Source organism: Salmo salar, chromosome ssa02, assembly GCF_905237065.1.
Source record: "Salmo salar chromosome ssa02, Ssal_v3.1, whole genome shotgun sequence".
NCBI classification, from domain to species: Eukaryota; Metazoa; Chordata; class Actinopteri; order Salmoniformes; family Salmonidae; genus Salmo; species Salmo salar.
The window spans coordinates 46,702,149-46,726,984 of record NC_059443.1 but is presented as its reverse complement, the minus strand read 5'-3'; the positions used below and the strand labels follow the sequence as shown (position 1 = coordinate 46,726,984).

General features: G+C 41.0%; 1 protein-coding gene and 1 long non-coding RNA gene across 5 annotated transcripts in view; one reads left to right on the top strand and one right to left on the bottom strand.

Moving 5' to 3' along the window:
• Nucleotides 1–15,919, bottom strand: part of ctps1b (CTP synthase 1b) — a 26,234-nt gene extending 10,315 nt beyond the window's left edge. The window contains exons 1-9 of one of the 4 annotated variants that reach the window (XM_014169268.2): nucleotides 15,679–15,919; nucleotides 5,599–5,779; nucleotides 5,318–5,488; nucleotides 5,025–5,125; nucleotides 4,638–4,754; nucleotides 4,281–4,364; nucleotides 4,113–4,193; nucleotides 3,803–3,954; nucleotides 238–370 (exon numbers count right to left, since the gene is read on the bottom strand). In XM_014169268.2, the coding sequence (XP_014024743.1) occupies nucleotides 238–370; nucleotides 3,803–3,954; nucleotides 4,113–4,193; nucleotides 4,281–4,364; nucleotides 4,638–4,754; nucleotides 5,025–5,125; nucleotides 5,318–5,488; nucleotides 5,599–5,779; nucleotides 15,679–15,810 (1,152 nt within the window). In that variant the 5' untranslated portion in view covers nucleotides 15,811–15,919. Of the gene's footprint in view, nucleotides 1–237; nucleotides 371–3,802; nucleotides 3,955–4,112; nucleotides 4,194–4,280; nucleotides 4,365–4,637; nucleotides 4,755–5,024; nucleotides 5,126–5,317; nucleotides 5,489–5,598; nucleotides 5,780–15,052; nucleotides 15,195–15,432 lie in introns of those variants that run through there. The other 3 variants (XM_014169274.2, XM_014169279.2, XM_014169277.2) reach the window with 3 other exon arrangements.
• On the top strand, nucleotides 15,917–24,836 carry LOC106584238 (uncharacterized). The gene is made up of 3 exons (XR_001323712.2): nucleotides 15,917–16,040; nucleotides 23,716–23,809; nucleotides 24,726–24,836. It is a non-coding gene; the product is annotated as an uncharacterized lncRNA (long non-coding RNA).

Genomic DNA, 24,836 nt, shown 5'->3' with positions numbered 1-24,836 from the left:
ATGTGTAGAATTGCAGGAATTGTTCTTTAAAACTGCAAAAATCTTTGTCTGCCCTATGGCAAAATAAATAGAATTGCATGAAATGCACTTTAACACGACAAAAAAAGATGATTCACTGCCAAGAGGGAGAGCACTAAAATTTTAAGCCTGTGAAAAAGGCTAGAGACGGCACTGGATGGAAGTAACATTATCTCAATCCAAAGAGGGAGCATGGGTGAATATGACTGTGTTCCATACCTTGATCTCTAGTTTGTGGTTGATGGCGAGGGCTGAGTGCTCCAGGGCCTTGATGACAGAGGCATATGAGTCAGAGAACTTTGTGTACTTCCCTACCAGGGCGACGGACACATGTTCCAGGAGTCGGTCAGACCTGAGAGGAGACAGTTTAGTTTCAACATGTTCCGAGGACCCTGGGGTATCAAGTCAATATATATTTTAGACTAAAACATGGTAAAATACTCAATCAAACCAGGGTGAGACTCCCAATACAGTATGGGGAAATTCCAACCCAAGTTAATCGTGCATAAATTGAACATAATTTCCCTTTTTATGCACATCTCTCTATACGCGCATTTTGACCTTGAACTTAAGCATGAGAATAGCACGCTATTCAACCGCTTTTCATTTTGGGTGGAGATCAAAGAAATGAAGGTGTGGCGGAGGTGTGTGTCTAACAGTATTCTGACCTTGACTTAATTCCCTCATAATTCCACCACCTTTAGGCACGATGAAATGATGAATAAGGTCGAGCAACAAGTCAGTTCCAATTGGAACATCTACTTTATTTGATCAGATAGAAATAACACCATTCTCCATGCACTGTAATTTACTAATTGATAAGAGCTAGGTAAACATGTAAGCTGTTTGGATGAGGGGATCGTAAAAATAAATGACAGTATTGTTTTAGATCTATTTTACGTTATGATCGCTGGAGACTGTATTAACAAATGTGAACCCAGTCATATGGAAACACACACACAGACACACGATAACATACGCAATATACACATGGATTTTGTGTTGTAGATTTGTGGTAGTAGAATAGTGGCCTGAGGGCACACAATGTGTTGTGAAATGTATTGTAATGTTTTAAAAATTGTATAACCGCCTTAATTTTGCTGGAAGAGTAGCTGCTGCTAAATATGTGTATGCGACCAATAACATTTGATTTTATTTGCTGCCTTGGCAGCAGCTAATGGAGATCCATAATAAATACAAATATGGCAGCAAACTGAAGCAAATCAATATATCACCTTTTCCAAAGTCACCTATATGAAATGCAGGCCTTATAACTTCAGATGAAATTTGGAGACTCAAGCTATAGGCTTCTGAAGCCATGCACCAATGACAGTATAGCGCCAAACCTAGAGTTGATTTATGATTTCTAGAATGTTTTAATTATTTGCCCAGACTTTTTACTGTATTTTAAAAAAAACAATTTGTATAGTGTTAAATATGAACCACTATAGGTAGCCACCGTCAGTTATAACGACATAAATGTATAAATGTCACCGACTTGTGTTAGTTTCCTTACATTTTGCATCATTCCATTACATCATTAGTTTACCTTTCTTTCCTCTGTCACACTCATGTGGTTGTTCCTGAGAATCGCTAGCAATAGTCGATCATATTAGGCTAACGTACACTACATGGCAGGAAGTATGTAGACACCCTTTCAAATTAGTGGAGTCGGGTATTTCAGCCACACCCGTTGCTGACAGGTGTATAAAATTGCGCATACAGCCATGCAATCTCCATAAACAAACATTGGCAGTAGAATGGCCTTACTGAAGATCTCAGTGACTTTCACCGTGGCACCGTCATAGGATGCCATCTTTCCAACAAGTCAGTTAGTAAAATTTCTGCCCTGCTAGAGCTGCCCCGATCAACTGTATGTGCTGTGATTGTGAAGTGACAATGTCTAGAAGCAACAATGGCTCAGCCGCGAAGTGGTAGGCCACACAAGCTCACAGAACACGACCGCCTAGTGCTGAAGTGCGTAGCGTGTAAAAATCGTCTGTCCTCGGTTGCAACACTCACTACCGAGTTACAAACTGCCTCTGGAAGCAACATCAGCACAAGATCTGTTCGTCGGGAGCTTCATGAAATGGGTTTCCATGATCGAGTAGCTGCACACAAACCTAAGATCACCATGCTCAATGCCAAGCGTTGGCTGGAGTGGTGTAAAGCTCGCCGCCATTGGACTCTGGAGCAATGGAAACGCATTCTCTGGAGTAATGAATCACACTTCACCATCTGGCAGTCTGACGGACGAATCTGGGTTTGGCTGATGCCAGGAGAACTCTACCTGACCCAATGCATAGTGCCAATTGTAAAGTTTGGTGGAGGAGGAATAATGTTCTGGGTCTGTTTTTCATGGCCTCCAGTGAAGGGAAATCTTAACACTACAGCATCCAATGACATTCTAGATGATTCTATACTTCCAACTTTGTGGCAACAGTTTGGGGAAGGCCCTTTCCTGTTTAAGCATGACAATGCCCCGTGCACAAAGCGAGGTCCATACAGAAATGGCCGACAGCAACTTTGTCATCACAGTTCCATGATTAGTAAGGATTATAGTAGATTTATAGGACTAATGTGCATTTTTTTCACCTTCTAATATTTCTTGGTTTGAACAATTGAATATGGCAACTTTCAGGATGAATCAATGTATGTAGTTCTATCCTTGAGCTGTTCTTGTCTATTAATGTTCTGTATTATGTCATTCTGTATTATGTTTCATGTTTTGTGTGGACCCCAGGAAGAGTAGCTGCTGCTTTTGCAACAGCTAATGGGGATCCTAATAAAATGCCCCAAAAAATATTTTTGATTCACCAATATATTTTGTGCGTAAAGACTCTCCCAAACTGTTTTTTACAAATTATTATTCATAAATACCTTCATAACACTAAATAATGTACAAGATCAGAGTATTTTTTACATCTACCAATTGGTGCTGAAAAGGAGAAGTCTATTTAGGCCCACATGGCTTTCTTTCATTGATCCCTAATATTCTTAACTGTAAAAAATTAAAGGTACACCACATTTAAAGGGATGACTTTAGATAACTGTACTGAAAACCCTCTTGAATGAAAACCTAATGAGAAAATCTGTTGGCCAGCAAGTGAGAGGGATTTCAGCAGTTGAATTACATTTATTCAGCGCACGCAAGGGAACCACACCGGCAAAGCCCGTTACGCACCTGCATAAGGTCAGTCTGAATACCAACTACTGAGAAGTGAGTCTGAATCTGGCGCTATGTCAGCATGTAGTAAAAATCTAAGTTCCACAGTAACCTTGTCATATGTTGTACTATAGTGATGTTACATTTGATACCGGAGCTCCGAGGCATGCGTCGAAATCACAAAGCAGTCTACTTGAAAGCAGTGTGCCGATGCCTGTATCACTTTATCAGAGGCACGAGATTAATGATGTCCTAAGCTTTGTTTCGTTGCACAACCACCTGACTGGTTTGCTATTGCTTTTGGTTGAAGACAAAAGGCTACACTACGTGCGATACGGCGTTTGGGACGTCATCTATAATAATTTTGCTGCTCTAAATTATTTTGACCAGCAGGTGCCACTAGTGTACGCTGTATTGAGTAAAGCCTTGAGTAATGAACCTACAGTATTTCAACACAATTAGCTGGAAAGCCTCAATGCTTCAGGAAGCTTTGTTTCCCCATCACTATTGTACTACAGCAGAGTAGTGCTACATTCAGAAGCCTATTTCTGCCATAAACAGTCCAACTGGACTACAATTCCCACATGGCCATGGGGGTGAGCCAGGGGTCCCCTTCACCTGTCAGACATCTCCTTCCACTTGGTGAGCATCTTCCTGGCCCTCATCTCAATAGGCAGGTCCAGCCGCTGGCAGATGTAGCCCACCACCCCCTGGTCTTCCAGTAGTAGGGGTACTCTGTAGATGGACGACACATCTGCCACGCAGATCACCTGGGGACAGGGAGAGAGAAAAGCATAAGAATCGGATTACGTTTTTCAAAAGTATATGAAATGTTGCTGGTTGACGTTACATTAACTTTGTTCTGGGTTGTGTTCATTTAGGCACGCAACGGAAAACGGAAACTCGTCACGGACAGAGAAGGCCTTACCTGCGTGGGCTCTACGTGACAGAACATGGAGATCTTCTCTTTGACAGCGTTCTCCAGAGGTGTCGCACAGCGGCACATGATCTGAAAATACATTAGGAGAAACACCTTGCCATAGTTAGCCAATTCCAAGAGTCCCAAGGCAAAAGGATGAGGGAGTATCTAACTCACCAGATCTGGGGAGAGTCCTAGTCCACGGAGCTCTCGGACACTGTTCTGAGTGGGTTTAGTCTTCTGTTCTCCTGTGGCACTGGGCTAAAGGCAGACAAAATTACATTTCAGTTCTCAGTTAAGCATCATTGTAAAACCTTTTACTTGAAACACAACTGATGTACTTTTGAGACTAAGTTAAAGTGTTCATGATGTTTTACAATGCTTATGTAAGAGACTGTGTTTTGATTCAATTGTGTGTGTGTATGTATTAATGTAGTAAAGGGCTGACACTTTTGGTACAGATGTGCTTTGTCACAGCGCTGAAATCAGCTTTCAAACAAGCTCTACTCTGCGTGTGTGTGTTAAAGCTTTTACCTGTGGGACTAAGCTGACGTGAATGTTGCAGAAGTTATCCCTCTTCACCTTGAACTGGAACTGTCTGAAGGCCTCGATAAATGGCATGCTCTCAATGTCTCCCACAGTGCCTCCCAACTGTCAACACAGGACACAGCCTGAGACCTCAACATTCACTAGGCAAAAATGCAAGAAACCATCTAAAATGGGAAGGTACTATCTGAACTGCTTGTTTTCCATTGCACAACATTTTGAAATGTATTGCTACAGTGTGCCCTAATGAATATGACCCAGCTTAACAATCGCTGGCTGAAACCAGACACCAATAACAACTGCATGGGGACAATCACAACGGCCTATAATGAGTGACCCATAATAAGACAAACTTGACTACACTGTGGCTCGTACCTCTATAACACAGACTTGTGGCTCCACCCCATCGTCATCCACTGAGATCTTGGCCTGCTTCACCACCCACTCCTGAATGGCATCTGTGATGTGTGGCACCACTGAGATAAGAGAGAAAACATCAGCAAAATAGAATCAGCATCTGCAGAACCTCGAGATCAGCATAGAAAAAAGGACTATGGAGAGACCCTTACAAATCAACACAACTACTAGGAGTGATGTCATAGGTTTCCAGGTGTTGCCCTAATCCCAATGCCCCTTGCCTAGCAGAGAACCCTTGTTCTCTCGCTCACCCTGTACAGTTTTGCCCAGGTAGTCTCCCCTCCTCTCCTTGTTGATGACTGACTGGTAGATTTTGCCGGTGGTCAGGTTGTTGTCCCTGGTTAACCTGATGTCCAGGAAGCGCTCGTAGTTTCCTAAATCCAGGTCCACCTCACCTCCATCGTCCAACACAAACACTTCACCTGGATGGGTGATGCAGCTCAAGTCAATTAGATAGGCATGCATTGATTGGCCTAGCCCTCACCGATTAAATGCTTTAGTCTGAGAGAACTCACCACCCAAATGCACTCACCATGTTCATAAGGTGAGAAGGTGCCAGCATCAATGTTGATGTAGGGGTCGATTTTGATGGCAGTCACATGCAGACCACAGGACTTCAGGATTAAGCCCACACTACTGGCAATGATGCCCTTGCCAATTCCGGATATTACACCTCCAGTGACCAAGATGTACTTCATAGTGGCATGTGAAACCTAGAAACAAATAGAAGATGACAATCAATGTTAGACAACAGAAAACATGTTCGCAATATCCCTATAGGTTAGTGCTGAGGGATTAACCGAAATGTCTGTTATTGTACAGTTTTTAAAACAACTGAGACGTCGGTTCAATTGTTTCTTTCTGTGACCTCAAGGTCGGGACAGGGATCAGAAAACCAGTCAGTATCTGGTGTGACCACCATTTGCCTCACGCAACATCTCCTTCGCATAGAGTTGATAAGGCTGTTGATTGTGGCCTGTGGAATGTTGTGCCCCTCGTCTTCAATGGCTGTGCAAAGTTGCTAGATATTGGCGGGATTTGGAACACTTCAATCCAGAGCATCCCACACATGCTCAATTGGGTGACATGTCAGGTGAGTATGCAGGCCATGGAAGAACTGGGACATTTTCAGCTTCCATGAATCATCTACAGATCCTTGCGACATTGGGCTGTGCATTTTCATGCTGAATCATATGATGGCGGCGGATGATTGGCATGACAATGTGCCTCAAAAGCTCGTCTGCGCATTCAATTTGCCATCGATAAAATGCAATTGTGTTTGTTGTCCGTAGCTTATGCCTGCCCTTACCATTGTCCCATAGTGGCGGTTGGATTCTCGGTTCACAATATTAAAACCACTGACAATCTGCCCGGTACAGTTGAAACCAGTATTCATCTGTGAAGAGCACACTTCTCCAGAGCTCCATTCGCAATTGAAGGTAAAAGCCCTCATCTCTGTGCACTATTTGCATCAGCTGGTATCAAAACCTGGGGGAGTACAGACATTTTCCCACTGAAGTCGGTTACGACCCTGGTGAGGACGACAAGCACGCAGATGATTGTCACTGAAACGGTTTGTGCAGAAGTTCTTCAGTTGTGAAAACCCTGAGTTTCATCAACGGTCCGGATGGCTGGTCTCAGACGATCCCGCTGTTGAAGAAGCCGGATGTGGAGATCTTGGGCTGGCATGGTTACACGTGGTCTGCGGTTCTTGAGACATCTGTGGCATTGTGTTGTGTGACAAAACTGCACATTTTAGCACAGCCTTTTATTGTCCCCAGCACAAGGTGCACCTGGGTAATAATCATGCTGTTTAATCAGCTTCTTGATATACCACACCTGTCAGGTGGATAGATTATCTTGGCAAAAAAGAAATGCACACTAACAGGGATGTAAACAACTTTGTGCACCAAATTGTGCATATAGGACATTTCTGGGATCTTTTATTTCAGCTCATGAAACCAACACTTGTTGCGTTTATATATTTGTTCAGTGTAGTTTAGCACAGAAAACGTGCTAATTAACTACAATGACCAAAATCCATTGCGCATCTACTTTTCCGGTCTGTGTGGTGGACAGACAGGAGAATGCACGATCGAGAGGGCTAGAGAGCAGTTGCTTTGAGAGGTACCTAAGTGATTTATAGTTGGTATTCAGCATTCATAAAATTATGCCTTATTTACATTGATGAACTACTAAAAATAGTGTTTTTGTCAGACAGCATAGGTAGCAGCAGCTCTATAGAAATGAGATTATGACTTGGAATGAAATAATAATGTCATCAAATAAACCAAAATGTAATAAACACAATTGAAATATTTTATTAAAGTAATGTGAATAAATTATGGTTAATAAGTGAGAGGTTTACCATCATGAACCATTTATTATTTGTTTTATTCTGTGTTAAAGCATTCAACCCACAAAATGGATAGTGCATTTAATGTTTAAAAAAAATGTACGAAACCAAAAACCGGGATTATTTTTTAATAATAGAACAGAAACCGAACAGAAAATACAGTGTCTTTATCAAAATAATGCTTTTGCATATTTTCAGTGTGGAAACCGTCTATGTTTAGGGGGGTTATAGCCTAGGCTAATCAATTCTAAATGTCACTAGCAGTTCGCAAAGTATCCAAAACTGAAAATAGACGGCATGCAATTATTACAAAACCGCAGCTCATTGTTGGAACACATACACTATATATACAGAGGGACACACCTTCAAATTAGTGGATTCGGCTATTTCTGCCACACCTGTTGTTGACAGGTGTATAAAATCAAGCACCTAGCCATGCTATCTCTATAGACAAACATTGTCAGTAGAATGACCTTACTGAAAAGCTCAGTGACTTTCAACATGGCACCTTTCCAACAAGCCAATTCCTTAAATTTCGGTCCTACTAGAGCTTCTACGGTCAACTTTAAGTGGTGTTATTGTGAAGTGGAAACATCTAGGAACAACAACGGCTCAGCCGCAAAGTGGAAGGCCACACAACCTCACAGAACGGGACCACCAAGTGCTGAAGCACATAAAAACCGTCTGTTCTCGGTTGCAACACTCACTACCGAGTTCCAAACTGCCTCTGGAAGCAACATCGGCACAATAACTTCATTTGTAGCTTCAAGAAATGCGTTTCCATGGCCGAGTAGCCGCACACAAGCCTAAGATAACTATGCGCAATGCCAAGCAAAACACCAGTCTCAACGTCAACAGTGAAGAGGCGACTCCGGGATGCTGGCCTTCCAGGTAGAGTTCCTCTGTCCAGTGTCTGTGTTCTTTTGCCCATCTTAATCTTTTCTTCTTATTGGCCATATGGCTTTTTTCCCTTTGCAACTCTGCCTAGAAGGCTAGCATCCTGGAGTCGCCTCTTCACTGTTGACATTGAGACTGATGTTTTGCGGGTACTATTTAATGAAGCTGCCAGTTGACGACTTGTGAGGCGTCCGTTTCTCAAACTCTAATGTAGTTGTCCTCTTGCCCAGTTGTGCACCGGGGCCTCCCACTCCTCTTTCTATTCTGGTTAGAGCCCGTTTGCGCTGTTCTGTGAAGGGAGTAGTACACAGTGTTGTACGAGATCTTCAGCTTCTCAGCAATTTCTCGCATGGAATAGCCTTCATTTCTCAGAACAAGAAAAGACTGACAAGTTTCAGAAGAAAGGTCTTTGTTTCTGGCCACTTTGAGCCTGTATTCAAACCCACACATGCTGACGCTCCAGATACTCAACTAGTCTAACGGCCTGTTGTATTGCTTCTTTAATCAGGACAACAGTTTTCAGCTGTGCTAACATAATTTCAAAAGGGGTTTTGTATGATCAATTAGCCTTTTAAAATGATCAACTTGGATTAGCTAACACAACGTGCCATTGGAACACAGGAGTGATGGTTGCTGATAATGGGCCTCTGTACGCCTATGTAGATATTCCATTAAAAAAAATCAGCCATTTCCAGCTACAATACTCATTTACAACATTAACAATGTCCACACTTTATTTCTGATCAATTTGATGTTATTTTAAATAGCCAAAAAAAAGTGCTTTTCTTTCAAAAACAAGGACATTTATAAGTGACCCCAAACTTTCGAACGGTAGTGTATAGCGCACTTGATTTGCTCATCAGGCCCACTGGGAAGGCAGAGTTTGAACCTTCAGATACATGAAATGAGTCAAAATGGGAACACCTCACCTATCTGGTGCGGAAGGCAGCTGAATCGGGTGCAGCTACTGCTAACAGCGCTAGATGAATAAATACAAATAAATTGGAACGCAAGACTTCAGCATTGGGTTTTTTACAGAAATGTTTGGCAATCACCTATGAATGTCTTGGAGATCAACCGGTTGGTAGCCACCGGTGAAGAGGGAATGGTCAAAATGCAATTGTGTGAGTGAGACACGGAGGGGAAAGGGAATTTAGGGAGAACTGTGTGATGCTTGCCTTTGTTTATTTTTTGTTGTGGCGCGCAAACCATGTACAACTGGAACCCTAGAGTCAAAGCAAAGTAACGTTGTCTTCAAGACAAAATTACATATTTCTTCGGGACAAGCCACAAAGCATATTCCCTGGTTAAAGATGCACTATGCAGAAATCGCTCCGCCACTTCCTGGTTGCTAAAATTATAATAGTTTGCCTAATTTCAGATTGTGGCAAAACAAGCAATGTGTAGTGTGAAAGATATTTTCCATAACCCAAAATATTATATTTTCAGCTGTTTGAAACTGGCGTACAAAACTAAGTAAAAGACGAAAAAACGAAGCTTAAGAACGGGAAGCATAAAAATAGCGCACATAGAACAGATTTACTGCTTCTTACATGCTGACCACAAATAAATGTACACATACATGTTATTCAATCATTGCACCCACCCTGCTCGCGAGCATCTGCGTAGCCAGGCGCTAAAATAGAATTTGGTTCTAAACTCACCAAAAAAAGAAACGTCCTCTCACTGTCAACTGCGTTTATTTTCAGCAAACTTAACATGTGTAAATATTTGTATGAACATAAGATTCAACAACTGAGAAATGAACTGAACAAGTTTCACAGACATGTGACTAACAGAAATGGAATTATGTGTCCCTGAACAAAGTAACAGTCAGTATCTGGTGTGGCCACCAGCTGCATTAAGAACTGCAGTGCATCTCCTCCTCATGGACTGCACCAGATTTGCCAGTTCTTGCTGTGAGATGTTACCCTACTCTTCTACCAAGGCACCTGCAAGATCCAAGACATTTCTGGGGGGAATGGCCCTAGTGCTCACCCTCTGATCCAACAGGTCCCAGACGTGCTCAATGGGATTGAGATCCGGGCTCTTCGCTGGCCATGGCAAAACACTGACATTCCTGTCTTGCAGGAAATCACTCACAGAACGAGCAGCATGGCTGGTGGCATTGTCATGCTGGAGGGTCATGTCAGGATGAGCCTGCAGGAAGGGTACCACATGAGGGAGGAGGATGTCTTCCCTGTAAAGCACAGCGTTGGGATTGCCTGCAATGACAACAAGCTCAGTCTGATGATGCTGTGACACACGGCCCAGACCATGACGGACCCTCCACCTCGATCCTGCTTCAAAGTACAGGCCTCGGTGTAATGCTTATTCCTTCGACAATAAACGCGAATCCGACCATCACCCCTGGTGAGACAAAACAGCGACTCGTCTGTGAAGAACACTTTTTGCCAGTCCTGTCTGGTCCAGCGACGGTGGGTTTGAGCCCATAGGCAACGTTGTTGCCGGTGATGTCTGGTGAGGACCTGCCTTACAACAAGCTTACAAGCCCTCAGTCCAGCCCCTCTCAGCCTATTGCGGACAGTCTGAGCACTGATGGAGGGATTGTGCGTTCCTGGTGTAACTCGGGCAGTTGTTGTTGTCATCCTGTACCTGTCCCGCAGGTGTGATGTTCGGATGAACCGGTCCTGTGCAGGTGTTGTTACACGTGGTCTGCCACTGTGAGGACGATCAGCTGTCCGCCCTGTAGCGCTGTCTTGGGCTTCTCACAGTACAGACACTGCAATTTATTGCCCTGGCCACATCTGCAGTCCTCATGTCTCCTTGCAGCATGCCTAAGGCACGTTCATGCAGATGAGCAGGGACCCTGGCCATCTTTCTTTTGGTGTTTTTCAGAGTCAGTAGAGAGGCCTCTTTAGTGTCTTAAGTTTTCATAACTGTGACCTAATTGCCTACCGTCTGTAAGCTGTTAGTGTCTTAATGACCGTTCCACAGGTGCATGTTCATTAATTGTTTATGGTTCATTGAACAAGCATGAGAAACAGTGTTTAAACCCTTTACAATGAAGATCTATGAAGTTATTTGGATTTTTACAAATTATCTTTGAAAGACAGGGTCCTGAAAAAGGGACGTTTCTTTTTTTGCTGAGTTTATTTGTTACGCTCAAGTCCTGCCTCTCCCATCTCCTCATTGGTTTTTAGGAGCATATACCCACGTGGCTGATTGAAAGATGAACAGAGTTCCACACTCCAGTCGGTTGTGGTAATGCACCTTAAAGTTGGTTGCCAACCGCCATATAAAATCAAAATAAGAAGCCTGAAGGAGGAGAGATGACTAGAAACAAATTCAGTTTACCGTTTTATCTGTGGATTAATTGTCGTAGTAGAGTACCTTATGCATATCATGCAAAATAACAACCCAATATTTATATCCCAGGACTAATTAGCTAGCAACAGCAAGTTAGCTAGCTAAATTGCCATTAATGTTTAATGCTTTTCGACCTGTCCCCAAATAAATATAATTGGTTCAGAGTTTGTTTTGATATTTCAACCTGCGTGTGGGGGGGACAAACTCAACATGTGTGGTCTGGGCAGCATGTAAAGTTGAACTTCATTCTATTTTTGACGCATTATGTGCTGCAAGTCCCGCCTCTCCCATCTCCTCATTGGTTTTTCAAAGCACATACCCACAGGGGTGATTGAAAGATGAACAGAGTTCCACACACCAGTCCACTTGGTGGCAGTAATGCACCTTAGTTAGTTGCCAACCGCCATATAAAGTCCACAGAAGACTGAAGGGGGAGTGATTACTAGAAACTAAGTAGGTTTCCCCTTTTATCTGTGGATTAGTTAGAGAACACATGATTCCGTGTGTCAAATTATACAAAGATCCAGAAAAATGGAACATGTGCATTTCAATGTTTATATCACAGGACAAATTAGCTAGCTCGCTAAATGTCCATGAATGTTTTGGCCTGTCCCCAAATTAATATAGTTGGTTCAGAGTTAGTTTTGATATTTCAACTTGCGTGTCCTCATCGCATCTGGTGTGGATGGCCAAAATCACTATGATCGCGATGGTGAACGCACGTGTAGACTTACTATCAGTTAGAATGACAGGACATATAACTCACATTTCTATGTGAATTTGGTCGGGTTGCACAAAAAGTTACATATTGCAGCTTTAAAGATTGAGTTTTGATGTCTGTTCGAGTACTCATGGCCATCCCATTTCAGGGAAGTTAGAAACCAATATACACAGGCAGTTAGAAAAGCCAAGGCTAGCTTTTTAAAGCAGAAATGTGCTTCCTGCAACACAAACTCAAAAAAGTTCTGGGACACTGTAAAGTCCATGGAGAATAAGAGCACCTCCTCCCAGCTGCCCACTGCACTAAGGATAGGAAACTCTGTCACCACCGATAAATCTACTAAAATTGAGAATTTCAATAAGCATTTTTCTACAGCTGGCCATGCTTTCCACCTGGCTACCCCTACCCCGGTCAACAGCACTGCACCCCCCACAGCAACTCGCCCAAGCCTTCCCCATTTCTCCTTCTCCCAAATCCAGTCAGCTGATGTTCTGAAAGAGCTGCAAAATCTGGACCCCTACAAATCAGCCGGGCTAGACAATCTGGACCATTTCTTTCTAAAATTATCTGCCGAAATTGTTGCAATCCCTATTACTAGCCCGTTCAATCACTCTTTTGTATCGTCTGAGATTCCCAAAGACTGGAAAGCAGCTGCGGTCATCCCCCTCTTCAAAGGGAGAAACATTCATCAAATAAGTTATGAATAAAGGTCAACCGATTAAAATCGGCCAAGCCGATTAATTAGGGCCGATTTCAAGTTTTCATAACAACCTGTAATCTGCCTTTTTGGATGCCGATTACATTGCAATCCGCGAGGAAACTGCGTGGCAGGCTGACCACCTGTTACGCGAGTGCAGCGTGAAAAGGACCTTGTGGCTGCAAGGAGCCAAGGTAAGTTGCTAGCTAGCATTAAACTTATCTTATAAAAAACAATCAATCTTCACATAATCACTAGTTAACTACACGTGGCTGATGATATTACTAGGTTAACTAGCTTGTCCTGCGTTGCATACAATCAATGTTAATTTATCATCGAATCACAGCCTACTTCAACTTCACCAAACGGGCGATGATTTAACAAAAGCGCATTGCTGAAAAAAGCACAATCTTTGCACAAATGTACCTAACCATAAACATCAATGCCTTTCTTAAAATCAATACACAGAAGTATATTTTTTTTAAACCTGCATATTTAGTTAAAAGAAATTCATGTTAGCAGGCAATATTAACTAGGGAAATTGTGTCACTTCTCTTGCGTTCAGTGCAAGCGGAGTCAGGGAGGGTATATGCAACAGTTTGGGCCGCCTGACTCGTTGCGAACTGTGAACTAATTTGCCAGAATTTTACATAATTATGACATAACATTGAAGGTTGTGCAATGTAACAGCAATTTTTACACTTAGGGTTACCACACGTTCGATAAAATACGGAACGGGTCCGTATTTCACTGAAAGAATAAACGTTTTGTTTTAGTTTCCGGATTTTACCATATTAATGACCAAAGGCTCGCATTTCTGTGTTTATTATATTATAATTAAGTCTATGATTTGATAGAGCAGTCTGACTGAGCGGTGGTAGGCAGCAGCAGGCTCGTAAGCATTCATTCCAACAACACTTTACTGCGTTTGCCAGCAGCTCTTAGCAATGCTTAAAGCACAGCGCTATTTATTACTTCAAGCCTATCAACTCCCAAGATTAGGCTGGCAATACTAAAGTACCTATTAGAACATCCAATAGTCAAAGGCATATGAAATACAAATGGTATAGAGAAACAGTCGACGTGTCATAATTCCTATAATAACTACAACCTAAAACTTCTTAACTGGGAATATTGAAGAAATGGGAATATTGAACCACCAGCTTTCATATGTTCTCATGTTCTTTTTACATGGCACATATTGCACTTTTACTTTCTTCTCCAACACTGTGTTTTTGCATTATTTAAACCAAATTGAACATGTTTCATTATTTATTTGAGACTAAATAGATTTTATTTATGTATTATATTAAGTTAAAATAAGTGATCATTGTTCATTCAGTGTTGTTGTAATTGTCATTATTACAAATAAATAAATAAATATAAACATATACAAACATATATAAAAATATATATTTTTTTAAATCAGCCGATTAATCGGTATGGTTTTTTTTGGTCCTCCAAAAATATTGGCGTTGAAAAAACATAATCGGTCGACCTCTAGTAATGAATGATATAAATGCCAAGGGACTTGTTGTCGTAATACACTACAAGTTAGATGGATCGACATCTTAGTCTTCATTGATATCATGTAATGTTAGCCTAATGCCGCATTCAAACTAAACTGGGAACTCGGAAATATCCGACTTCTGTCGTTCAAGACACATTTATTTATTTCACCTTTATTTAACCAGGTAGGCAAGTTGAGAACAAGTTCTCATTTACAATTGCGACCTGGAACCTGGAAACACATGGAAACTCGGCGGGGGAAAAAATCTGTTTCGACTGTGAAAAATCGTGTAACACTCATCCAACTCGGAATTCCAAGTCGAAAACTCGGGAATCTTTCTAGAGCTCATACCTTCCGACCTGAACAGCACTGTAATGATTTGACCTTATTACTTCTCGAATCTTCCCGAATTCCCAGTTGTCTTGAAAGCACCATAACATTCAATCATGTCATGTGGTAGCTGTAATACACTCACCGTAGTGTTTGGATCTCCTCTATTACATGAAAGCCGTTCATGTTTGTATGTTCACTTCTAACTACTATAGTGTTCTATGTGGATGTAGTTTATTTTGTCTGGTGCTCGAGACGGGTTGTTTACCCAGTTTCAACTTGTCACAATTGCGGAAATCCAATGGCGGGAAATAAAAATGGCACTACAGTTGAATAACAGAACATGCAAGGAATTGCGAATTCCTCATGGCTATCACATCGTTTCTGTTTAGATCATTTTGTTTATACACTAAAATATAAATCACATGATATGACAAGTATAGCCAGCCAGGTTCGCTGCTTCTTACATGATCTTGCTAGCTAGCGATGTAAAATGACTTTATCAACACTGGCAGAGTCCATTACCGTTGCATCATTGCGACAGTAGACCTCACTGGATCAAGCTACGAAACTAATCCGTAGCTGTCTTGCTAACTGGCTGGTGTAGTTAGCACTGCAAGCTCGTAGCTAGCTTCTACTCGACTTGAACTCACCGAATTATACAAATACTGATAAAATCTTTCTCACAAGCCCCATGAGGATCACACATGAAATGGTATAAAGTCAATTCTTCATGTATTCTGTGTCATGAACGATATTGTTACTACTTGCCTGCGCACGTCCTTCTGTGTTGGTACACGTGTGGCGTAAACTGACACAAAAGAAGACCTCGTAGCCGCATAAACAAGGCAGAATTGAATGCAACGATTTACATATTACAAAGTGAAAGGATTGACTTTGCATGCAGCCCAGCTAAATGGTGTAAACTTTGCTGCGCACTGCACAGTAAACACTCATGAGCAGGACTTGAGCAACGTCACTACCTCTTCATCGTCACTGTTGTGTTTGCGGTAGAAATTGGTACTTGCTTGGAGAAAGCACGACAAGAGGGAAAGAAGGCTGGCTTCAAGGGCCCACACGCGTTTATCGAATGATTACTGGGTAACTCTGTTGACATTAACCAAATTGGAACTGTGAGTACTACCATGAGTACAGTTAATGTACTGCCACGAATCAATGCACCGTTCGAACTACAACTGATGAACACTTGCCAAAAAAAAGAGGAAGTAAATAGATTTGTTATTCTGTTAACCACCACCTCAGCCGAGCGTAGTTTTCCGTCGGAGTAATCCTCTCAAGGTTCACTGTTTGTTTTATTGTTCACATTACTACTTGTTATCTAATTTGTGTTCTTTCTTTTTTTTTTAAATGCAGGAGTTCGTTTTCAATTCAGTCAGTATCGTTAGTCTGAATGCTAGGGGTTTGAGAAATCCTACAAAAAGGAAAGCTTTATTTTTATATTGTAAACGCAGTAACGCAGATTTTGTCCTTCAGGAAACTCATTCGGGTGAAAGGATTTAAGCAACAAATACTCAGAGGCTTTTCTAATTATTTTAGGGGATTTTAATGATCGTTTTCCTCCTAGAACGAGTCAAAGCCCTCAAAATAGTAACGTTATCATTACATTATGCAAGGATCTCTGTGTTGAGGATGCCTGGCGTTATTTCAATCCAGGTGCAAAGGGTTATACCTGGACCAACAAAACTATGTCACGTAAATCTAGACTAGATTTATTCCTAATTTCCCCTTTTTTGTTACAGTTTGTTATAGATGTAGATCATCAGTTGGCTCCCTTTTCTGATCATCTCTTGATTTCCCAGCTACTAAAAAATCTAAAGGTACTCGAGGATATTGGAAATTAAACAACACACTTCTTAAAGATTCTACTCTCATTGAAAACATGAAATCATTAGCTAAAGATATGTTTGCAAGAAAAGACTTGGGTCATGGAAGTAAATGGGAATTTTTCAAATATAAAGTCAGAGTGATAGCCATTAAATGTGCCAAAGAGCTGATGCAATTAAAGAACCTTAGAGAAAAGGAGATGATGAGCATGCTTGACAGTTTTCCAAAGAAAGATAATCTATCTGAAGAAGAGGAGTCTGTATTCAAGTCTTTACAACTAGAATTAGAACAGCTTTACACGGATCTGGCAAAGGGTGCGTTTGTAAGGTCAAGAGTAAAATGGTATGAAGAGGGGGAAAGAAACACTAGTTACTTTTTTGCACTTGAAAAGAGGTACTACAAAAGAAAATCTATAACTGCACTCAAAATTAACGATGTTTTATGCAAAGATCCCATTACAATATCATCATTTGTCAATTCATTTTATGAAAACGTTTACAGCTCTCAATTTCAGGAAGACGGTGGTGAAAGTTACATTTGCCACATTCGGAATTATGTCCCTGTAATTCAGGATGATTTCCACTCAGTTTGCGATTCACCTGTGTCAACTGAAGAAATTAGAGAGGCTCTGAATTCAATGAAAAAAGGGAAATCACCTGGCCCTGATGGCCTGTCAGTTGAATTCTATAGACAGTTTTGGGAGTTACTAGAAGACCCGTTTTTCAATATGTTTCAAGATTGCATTAAAAATGGGGAAATGGTCTCCACTATGAAACAGGGCCTTATTTCATTGATTCTGAAGCCCGATAAAGACCCTTCTCTCATTGACAATTGGAGACCAATTACTTTATTAAATATTGATTACAAAATGATTGCTCTGGTTTATGGCAAAAGATTAAAGAAAGTAATAGATACCATTATAAATGAGACTCAAACAGGACTTATGAAGGGCCGTCACATAAGCTCTAACATTCGTTTAGTCTTGGACCTTATAAATTATTTAGATGCAGTTGACTCAGATGTGGTTGTCTTATTTTTGGACTTCTGTAAAGCCTTTGCCACAATTGAACATTAATTTCTTTAGGTCTCTTAAACTTCTGGATTTGGTGAAAATTGTATTGAAGTAATTTGCATGTTTTACAAAGATATAAATAGTTATGTGCTACTAAACCTTAATACTTCCAAAATATTCAGTATCAACAGAAGTGTACGACAGAGATGCCCAATTTCGCCATTTTTATTCATTTTGGATGTGGAACTTCTATCTCCAGATATTCTGAATAATGCAAATTTGTATGGCTTAACCATTTTTAACAAAGAAATCAAAATTTCCCAACTGGCTGATAATGCTACACTTTTCTTAAGAGGTAAAGACCAGGTCGCCCATGCCCTTAATGCTATAACTGCATTTTCTATTGCATCAGGATTAATACTGAATGTTTCTAAATGTGAAATCTTATGTTTATTTGACTCTGATGATAAAGAAATAGAAAATATTCCTGTAAAGTACTGTGTTAAATATTTAGGAATACATCTGTCAAAAAAACACTTAGTCAGACAACATTTGAATTTCTCTCCTAAAATTAAGAGAACTAAAAATATATTTAATAATTGGCTACAAAGAGATCTTTCTATACTTGGGAGAATACTTCTGTCCAAGGCAAAGGGACTGTCTCATTTTGTGTACCCCCTCATTATTGTTATGTGTAAATCCTGCTACTTGTAAAGAGATCAATAAGACCTTTCTTGACTTCATCTGGAAAAATAAGTCTCACAAACTCAAAAAAATCAGTCCTTTCTAACAAAAGAACTGAAGGCGGTCTAGAAGTGTTGGATTTTGTTGACATAATTAACACTTTCAAGAAACTGGTTGAAAAAATGTTTGATCAATACTGATTCAATATGGTATTTCATTCCAAATAATGTGTTTAATAAATTGAGAGGTCTTCAATTTTTACTGAAATGTAATTATATTCCTGAAAGATTACCTGCTAAATTGGCTAGGTTTCAACAACAAGCTTTAATGGCCTGGAAAATATGTTTCCTGCACAATTTTTCCACACTTAAAGCTCTTTTGTGGAATAATTCAGACATGACTATAAGGAATAAGTCATTGTTGTACCCCAGCTGGCATGAGAGGAATATTGACTTTGTTGTTGATATTTTCGACAACAAGGGTAATATTCTCACATATGAACAATTTATAACATTGAAAGAGTTTCCAATACCTTTCAGAGAGTTTATTTCTGTGATCAAAGCCGTTCCCAGTGGTCTAACGACACTAATGAAAACTCATCTTAGCTTTGGTAATGATCAAAGTTTATCCAGAACTCAGATTGGAAGACATGGGCTTACTTGAGAGATTGTAATAAATATATAAGACAAATTCTTCATTCACAAAACCAACTTACACAGAGAGGAAGGTTTTTCTGGAACATGCTTATTCCTGACATTGTCTGGAAAATGCATGGTTAAGGCCTTACAAATATTGTATACCAAACAAAGTTAAGGAAGTGCACTTCAAAATTTGACATAAGATATATCCATGTAATTCTATGATATGCATATTAGTGGCTATTGATGATATCTGTGTTTTCTGTGAAGAAGGTGAGAATCTCTCACTTAGAATTTTGGGAAAACCTTGCAAAATACTTATTTACCATTATGAACTATGTTTTTGACATGAAATATATATGTTACTATTGCAATGATAACAAGACCACTGAAATGATTGTGATTTTTTTTTTCTTGTTGCCAAATACTTGATACACAAACAAAAATTCCAAAATTCTATACCAAAATTACATTTTGTTTTGATTGAATTGAACTATTTTATTAAAACATTAACCTTAGTGAACAATAACAACAACAACATTTTCTTAAATCATTACAATAAGACTTTTTCAGAGTGATTACAATTGCACTAGAATTGTTTATTTTTTTGTTTGTTCCAGTATTTTCTCATTAATACCTGCGTTCTGTTTTGTATGATGTAAGAATGTAAATTGTTGATTTGAATTTAAAAAATCTATTAAAAAAAAAAGGTACTTGCTTGGAGTCTACAACAGTAATGCTTGCTTGGTGTGCAACTACCAGTGGTGTTAAGTATAACCAGGTATACCGGAATATAATGACCTCTCTGGTACAATTTAGCTAACGACGTTAAAGAACGTTATTGCTGGTTATTTAACAATAACACCCCTTTACCTTTTCCACATTTTGTTGTGTTACAAAGTGGGATTAAAATGGATTTAATAGATTTATTTTTTTGTCAAAATACTAACGATTATAAAATACAAATAAACGAATGCATCTTGATTATATAAGTATTCAACCCCGAGTTAATACATGTTAGAATCCCATTTGGCAGCGATTACAGCTGTGAGTCTTTCTGGGTAACTCTGTAAGAGCTTTCCACACCTGGATTGTGCAACATTTGCCCATTTTAATTATTTTCAAAATAATTACAACTGTAACTCAGCCTCTCAGGAACATTCACTGTTTACTTGGTAAGCAACTCCAGTGTAGGTAGATTTGGCCTTGTGTTTTAGGTTATTGTCCTGCTGAAAGGTGAATTAATATCCCAGTGTCTGGAAAGCAGACAGAACCAGGTTTTCCTCTAGGATTTTGCCTGTGCTTAGCTCCATTCCATGTGTTTTTCATCCTGAAACTCCACAGGCCTTAATGATTACAAGCATACCCACAACATGATGCAGCCATCACTATGCTTGACAGGTTTTTATTTAACCTTTTATTTAACTAGGCAAGTCAGTTAAGAACAAATTTTTATTTTACAATGAAGGTCTACCCCAGCCAAACCCTAACCCGGACGACGGTGGGCCAATTGTGTGCCGCCCTATAGGACTCCCAATAACATCCGGTTGTGATACAGCCTGGAATCGAGCCAGGGTCTGTAGTGACGCCTCTAGCACTGAGATGCAGTGCCTTAGACCGCTGCGCCACTCGGGAGCCCAAATATGTAAAGTGGTTCTCAGTAATGTATTGGATTTTCCCCAATTATAACACTTTGTATTCGGGACAAAAAGTTAATTGTATGTCACATTTTTTGCAGTATTTATTAAGTGCCTTGTTGCAAACAGAATGCATGTTAAGGAATATTTGTTTCCTGTACAGGCTTGCTTCCTTTTCAAATCAAATCAAGCTTTATTTGTCACATGCACTGAATACAAGTGTAGACCTTACCATGAAATGCTTACTTACAAGCCCTTAACCAACAGTGCAGTTCAAGAAGAGTTAAGAAAATATTTAACAAATAAACTAAAGTTAAAAAAATAACACTAACAATAACGAGGCTATATACAGTGGTGGCCAAAAGTTTTGAGAATGACACAAATATTAATTTTCACAAAGTCTGCTGCCTCAGTTTGTATGATGGCAATTTGCATATATTCCAGAATGTTATGAAGAGTAATCAGATGAATTGCAATTAATTGCAAAGTCCCTCTTTGCCATGCAAATGAACTGAATCCCCCAAAAACATTTTCCACTGCATTTCAGCCCTGCCACAAAAAGACCAGCTGACATCATGTCAGTGATTATTTCGTTAACACAGGTGTGAGTGTTGACGAGGACAAGGCTGGAGATCACTCTGTCATGCTGATTGAGTTCGAATAACAGACTGGAAGCTTCAAAAGGAGGGTGGTGCTTGGAATCATTGCTCTTCCTCTGTCAGCCATGGTTACCTGCAAGGAAACATGTGCCGTCATCTTTGCTTTGCACAAAAAAAGGCTTCACAGTGAAGGATATTGCTGCCAGTAAAATTGCACCTAAATCAACCATTTATTGGATCATCAAGAACTTCAAGGAGAGCGGTTCAATTGTTGTGAAGAAGGCTTCAGGTCGCCCAAAAAAGTCCAGCAAGCGTCAGGACCGTCTCCTAAAGTTGATTCAGCTGCGGGATCTGGGGCACCACCAGTACAGAGCTTGCTCAGGAATGGCAGCAGGCAGGTGTGAGTGAATCTGCACGCACAGTGAGGCAAAGACTTTTGGAGGATGGCCTGGTGTCAAGAAGGGCAGCAAAGAAGCCACTTCTCTCCAGGAAAAACATCACGGACAGACTGATATTCTGCAAAAGGTACAGGGATTGGACTGCTGAGGACTGGGGTAAAGTTATTTTCTCTGATGAATCCCCTTTCTGATTGTTTGGGGCATCTGGAAAAACTTGTCCGGAGAAGACAAGATGAGCGCTACTATCAGTCCTGTGTCATGCCAACAGGAAAGCATCCTGAGACCATTCATGTGTGGGGTTGCTTCTCAGCCAAGGGAGTGGGCTCACTCACAATTCTGCCTAAGAACACAGCCATGAATAAAAATGGTACCAACACATCCTCCGAGAGCAACTTCTCCCAACCATCCAGGAACAGTTTGGTGATGAACAATGCCTTTCCCAGCTTGATGGAGCACCTTGCTATAAGGCAAAAGTGATAACTAAGTGGCTCGGGGAACAAAAGATCGATATTTTGGGTCCATGGCCAGGAAACTCCCCAGACCTTAATCCCATTGAGAACTTGTGGTCAATTCTCAAGAGGCGGTTGGACAAACAAAAACCCACAAATTCTGACAAACTCCAAGCATTGATTATGCAAGAATGGTCTGCCATCAGTCAGGATGTGACCCAGAAGTTAATTGACAGCATGCCAGGGCAGATTGCAGAGGTCTTGAAAATGAACGGTCAACACTGTAAATATTGACTCTTTGCATCAACTTCATGTAATTGTCAATAAAAGCCTTTGACACTTATGAAATGCTTGTAATTATACTTCAGTATTCCATAGTAACATCTGACAAAAATATCTAAAGACACTGAAGCAGCAAACATTGTGGAAATACGTTTTGAGAATGACACAAATATTCTTGTCCGGTGGCCATTTGATTAATTGTTCAGCAGTCTTGTGGCTTCTGGGTTGAAGCTGTTAAGGAGCCTTTTGGTCGTAGACTTGGCACTCCGGTACCGCTTACCATGCGGTAGCAGAGAAAACAGTCTTTGACTTGGGTGACTGGAGTCTGTGACAATTTTATGGGCTTTCCTCTGACACCGCCTATTATATAGGTCCTGGATGGCAGGAAACTTGGCCCCAGTGATGTACTGGGCCATACGCACTACCTTCTGTAGCGTCTTACGGTCAGATGTCGAGCAGTTGCCATACCATGTGTGTGGGGAACAGAGATGAGGTAGTCATTAAAAAATCATGTTAAACACTATTATTGCACACAGAGTGAGTCCATGCAACTTATTATTTGACTTGTTAAGCACTTTTTTAATCCTGAACTTATTTAGGCTTGCCATAAGAAAGGTGTTGAGTACTTACTGACTCAAGACATTTCAGCTTTTAATTGTTTTATTAATTTGTAAGCATTTTACAAAAAACATAATTCAACGTTGACATTGTGGGGTATTGTGTGTATGCCAGTGACCAAAAAATCTCAATTCAATAAATTACAAATTTGGGATGTAACACAACAAAGTGTGGTCCAAGTAAAGGGGTGTGAATTCTTTCTGAAGACACTGTAGTTAGCTAGCCATCTTTTGATCTGGCAAGCCAGGCTAGCTAATATAACTAGCTAGCTAGATACCTCATTTGAACGTAGTTAGGTCGTAGCTCATACAAGTTTACTGTGTATTGTCTAGATAATCCTGGTTATGTAACGTTATCATTTGATAATGCTAGTAAGGCAGGCTAGCTAGCTGGCTACAGGCTACAGGCTAGCTAACGTTAGCCTTCAAGTCGTATTTGCAAGTTATTTTGTAGCTCATACAGGTGTATTCCGTTTTGTTTAGGGCAAAACTTAGTAATGGATGTAGTTAACTCATGTCTGAGTCTGACTAATACAGTGAACTATTGGTGCTTTCAATAGTTCTGTCTATCGCCTCCTTTGAATTCCATGCTGTCACAGTTACCAGCCCTTTCAAGCTTAACATCCTTATCATTTATCACCCTCCAGGTTCCCTTGGAGAGTTCATCAATGAGCTTGACGCCTTGATTCCTTTCCTGAGGAAGTTCCTTTCCTGATGATGGCTCACCTCTCACAGTTCTGGGTGACTTTAACCTCCCCACGTCTACCTTTGACTCATTCCTCTCTGCCTCCTTCTTTCCACTCCTCTCCTCTTTTGACCTCACCCTATCACCTTCCCCCCCTACTCACAAGGTAGGCAATACGCTTGACCTCATCTTTACTAGATGCTGTTCTTCCACTAATCTCATTGCAACTCCCCTCCAAGTCTCCGACCACTACCTTGTATCCTTTTCCCTCTCGCTCTCATCCAACACTTCTCACTCTGCCCCTACTCGGATGGTATTGCGCCGTCGCAACCTTCGCTCTCTCTCTCCCGCTACTCTCTCCTCTTCCATCCTATCATCTCTTCCCTCTGCTCAAACCTTCTCCAACCTATCTCCTGATTCTGCCTCCTCAACCCTCCTCTCCTCCCTTTCTGCATCCTTTGACTCTCTATGTCCCCTATCCTCCAGGCCGGCTCGGTCCTCCCCTCCTGCTCCGTGGCTCGACGACTCATTGCGAGCTCACAGAACAGGGCTCTGGGCAGCCGAACGGAAATGGAGGAAAACTCGCCTCCCTGCGTACCTGGCATCCTTTCACTCCCTCCTCTCTACATTTTCCTCTTCTGTCTCTGCTGCTAAAGCCACTTTCTACCACTCTAAATTCCAAGCATCTGCCTCTAACCCTAGGAAGCTCTTTGCCACCTTCTCCTCCCTCCTGAATCCTCCTCCCCCCCCTCCCTCTCTGCGGATGACTTCGTCAACCATTTTGAAAAGAAGGTCGATGACATCCGATCCTCGTTTGCTAAGTCAAACGACACCGCTGGTCCTGCTCACACTGCCCTACCCTGTGCTTTGACCTCTTTCTCCCCTCTCTCTCCAGATGAAATCTCGCGTCTTGTGACGGCCGGCCGCCCAACAACCTGCCCACTTGACCCTATCCCCTCCTCTCTTCTCCAGACCATTTCCGGAGACCTTCTCCCTTACCTCACCTCGCTCATCAACTCATCCTTGACCGCTGGCTACGTCCCTTCTGTCTTCAAGAGAGGCTTGGATTGCGTCCTACCTGAC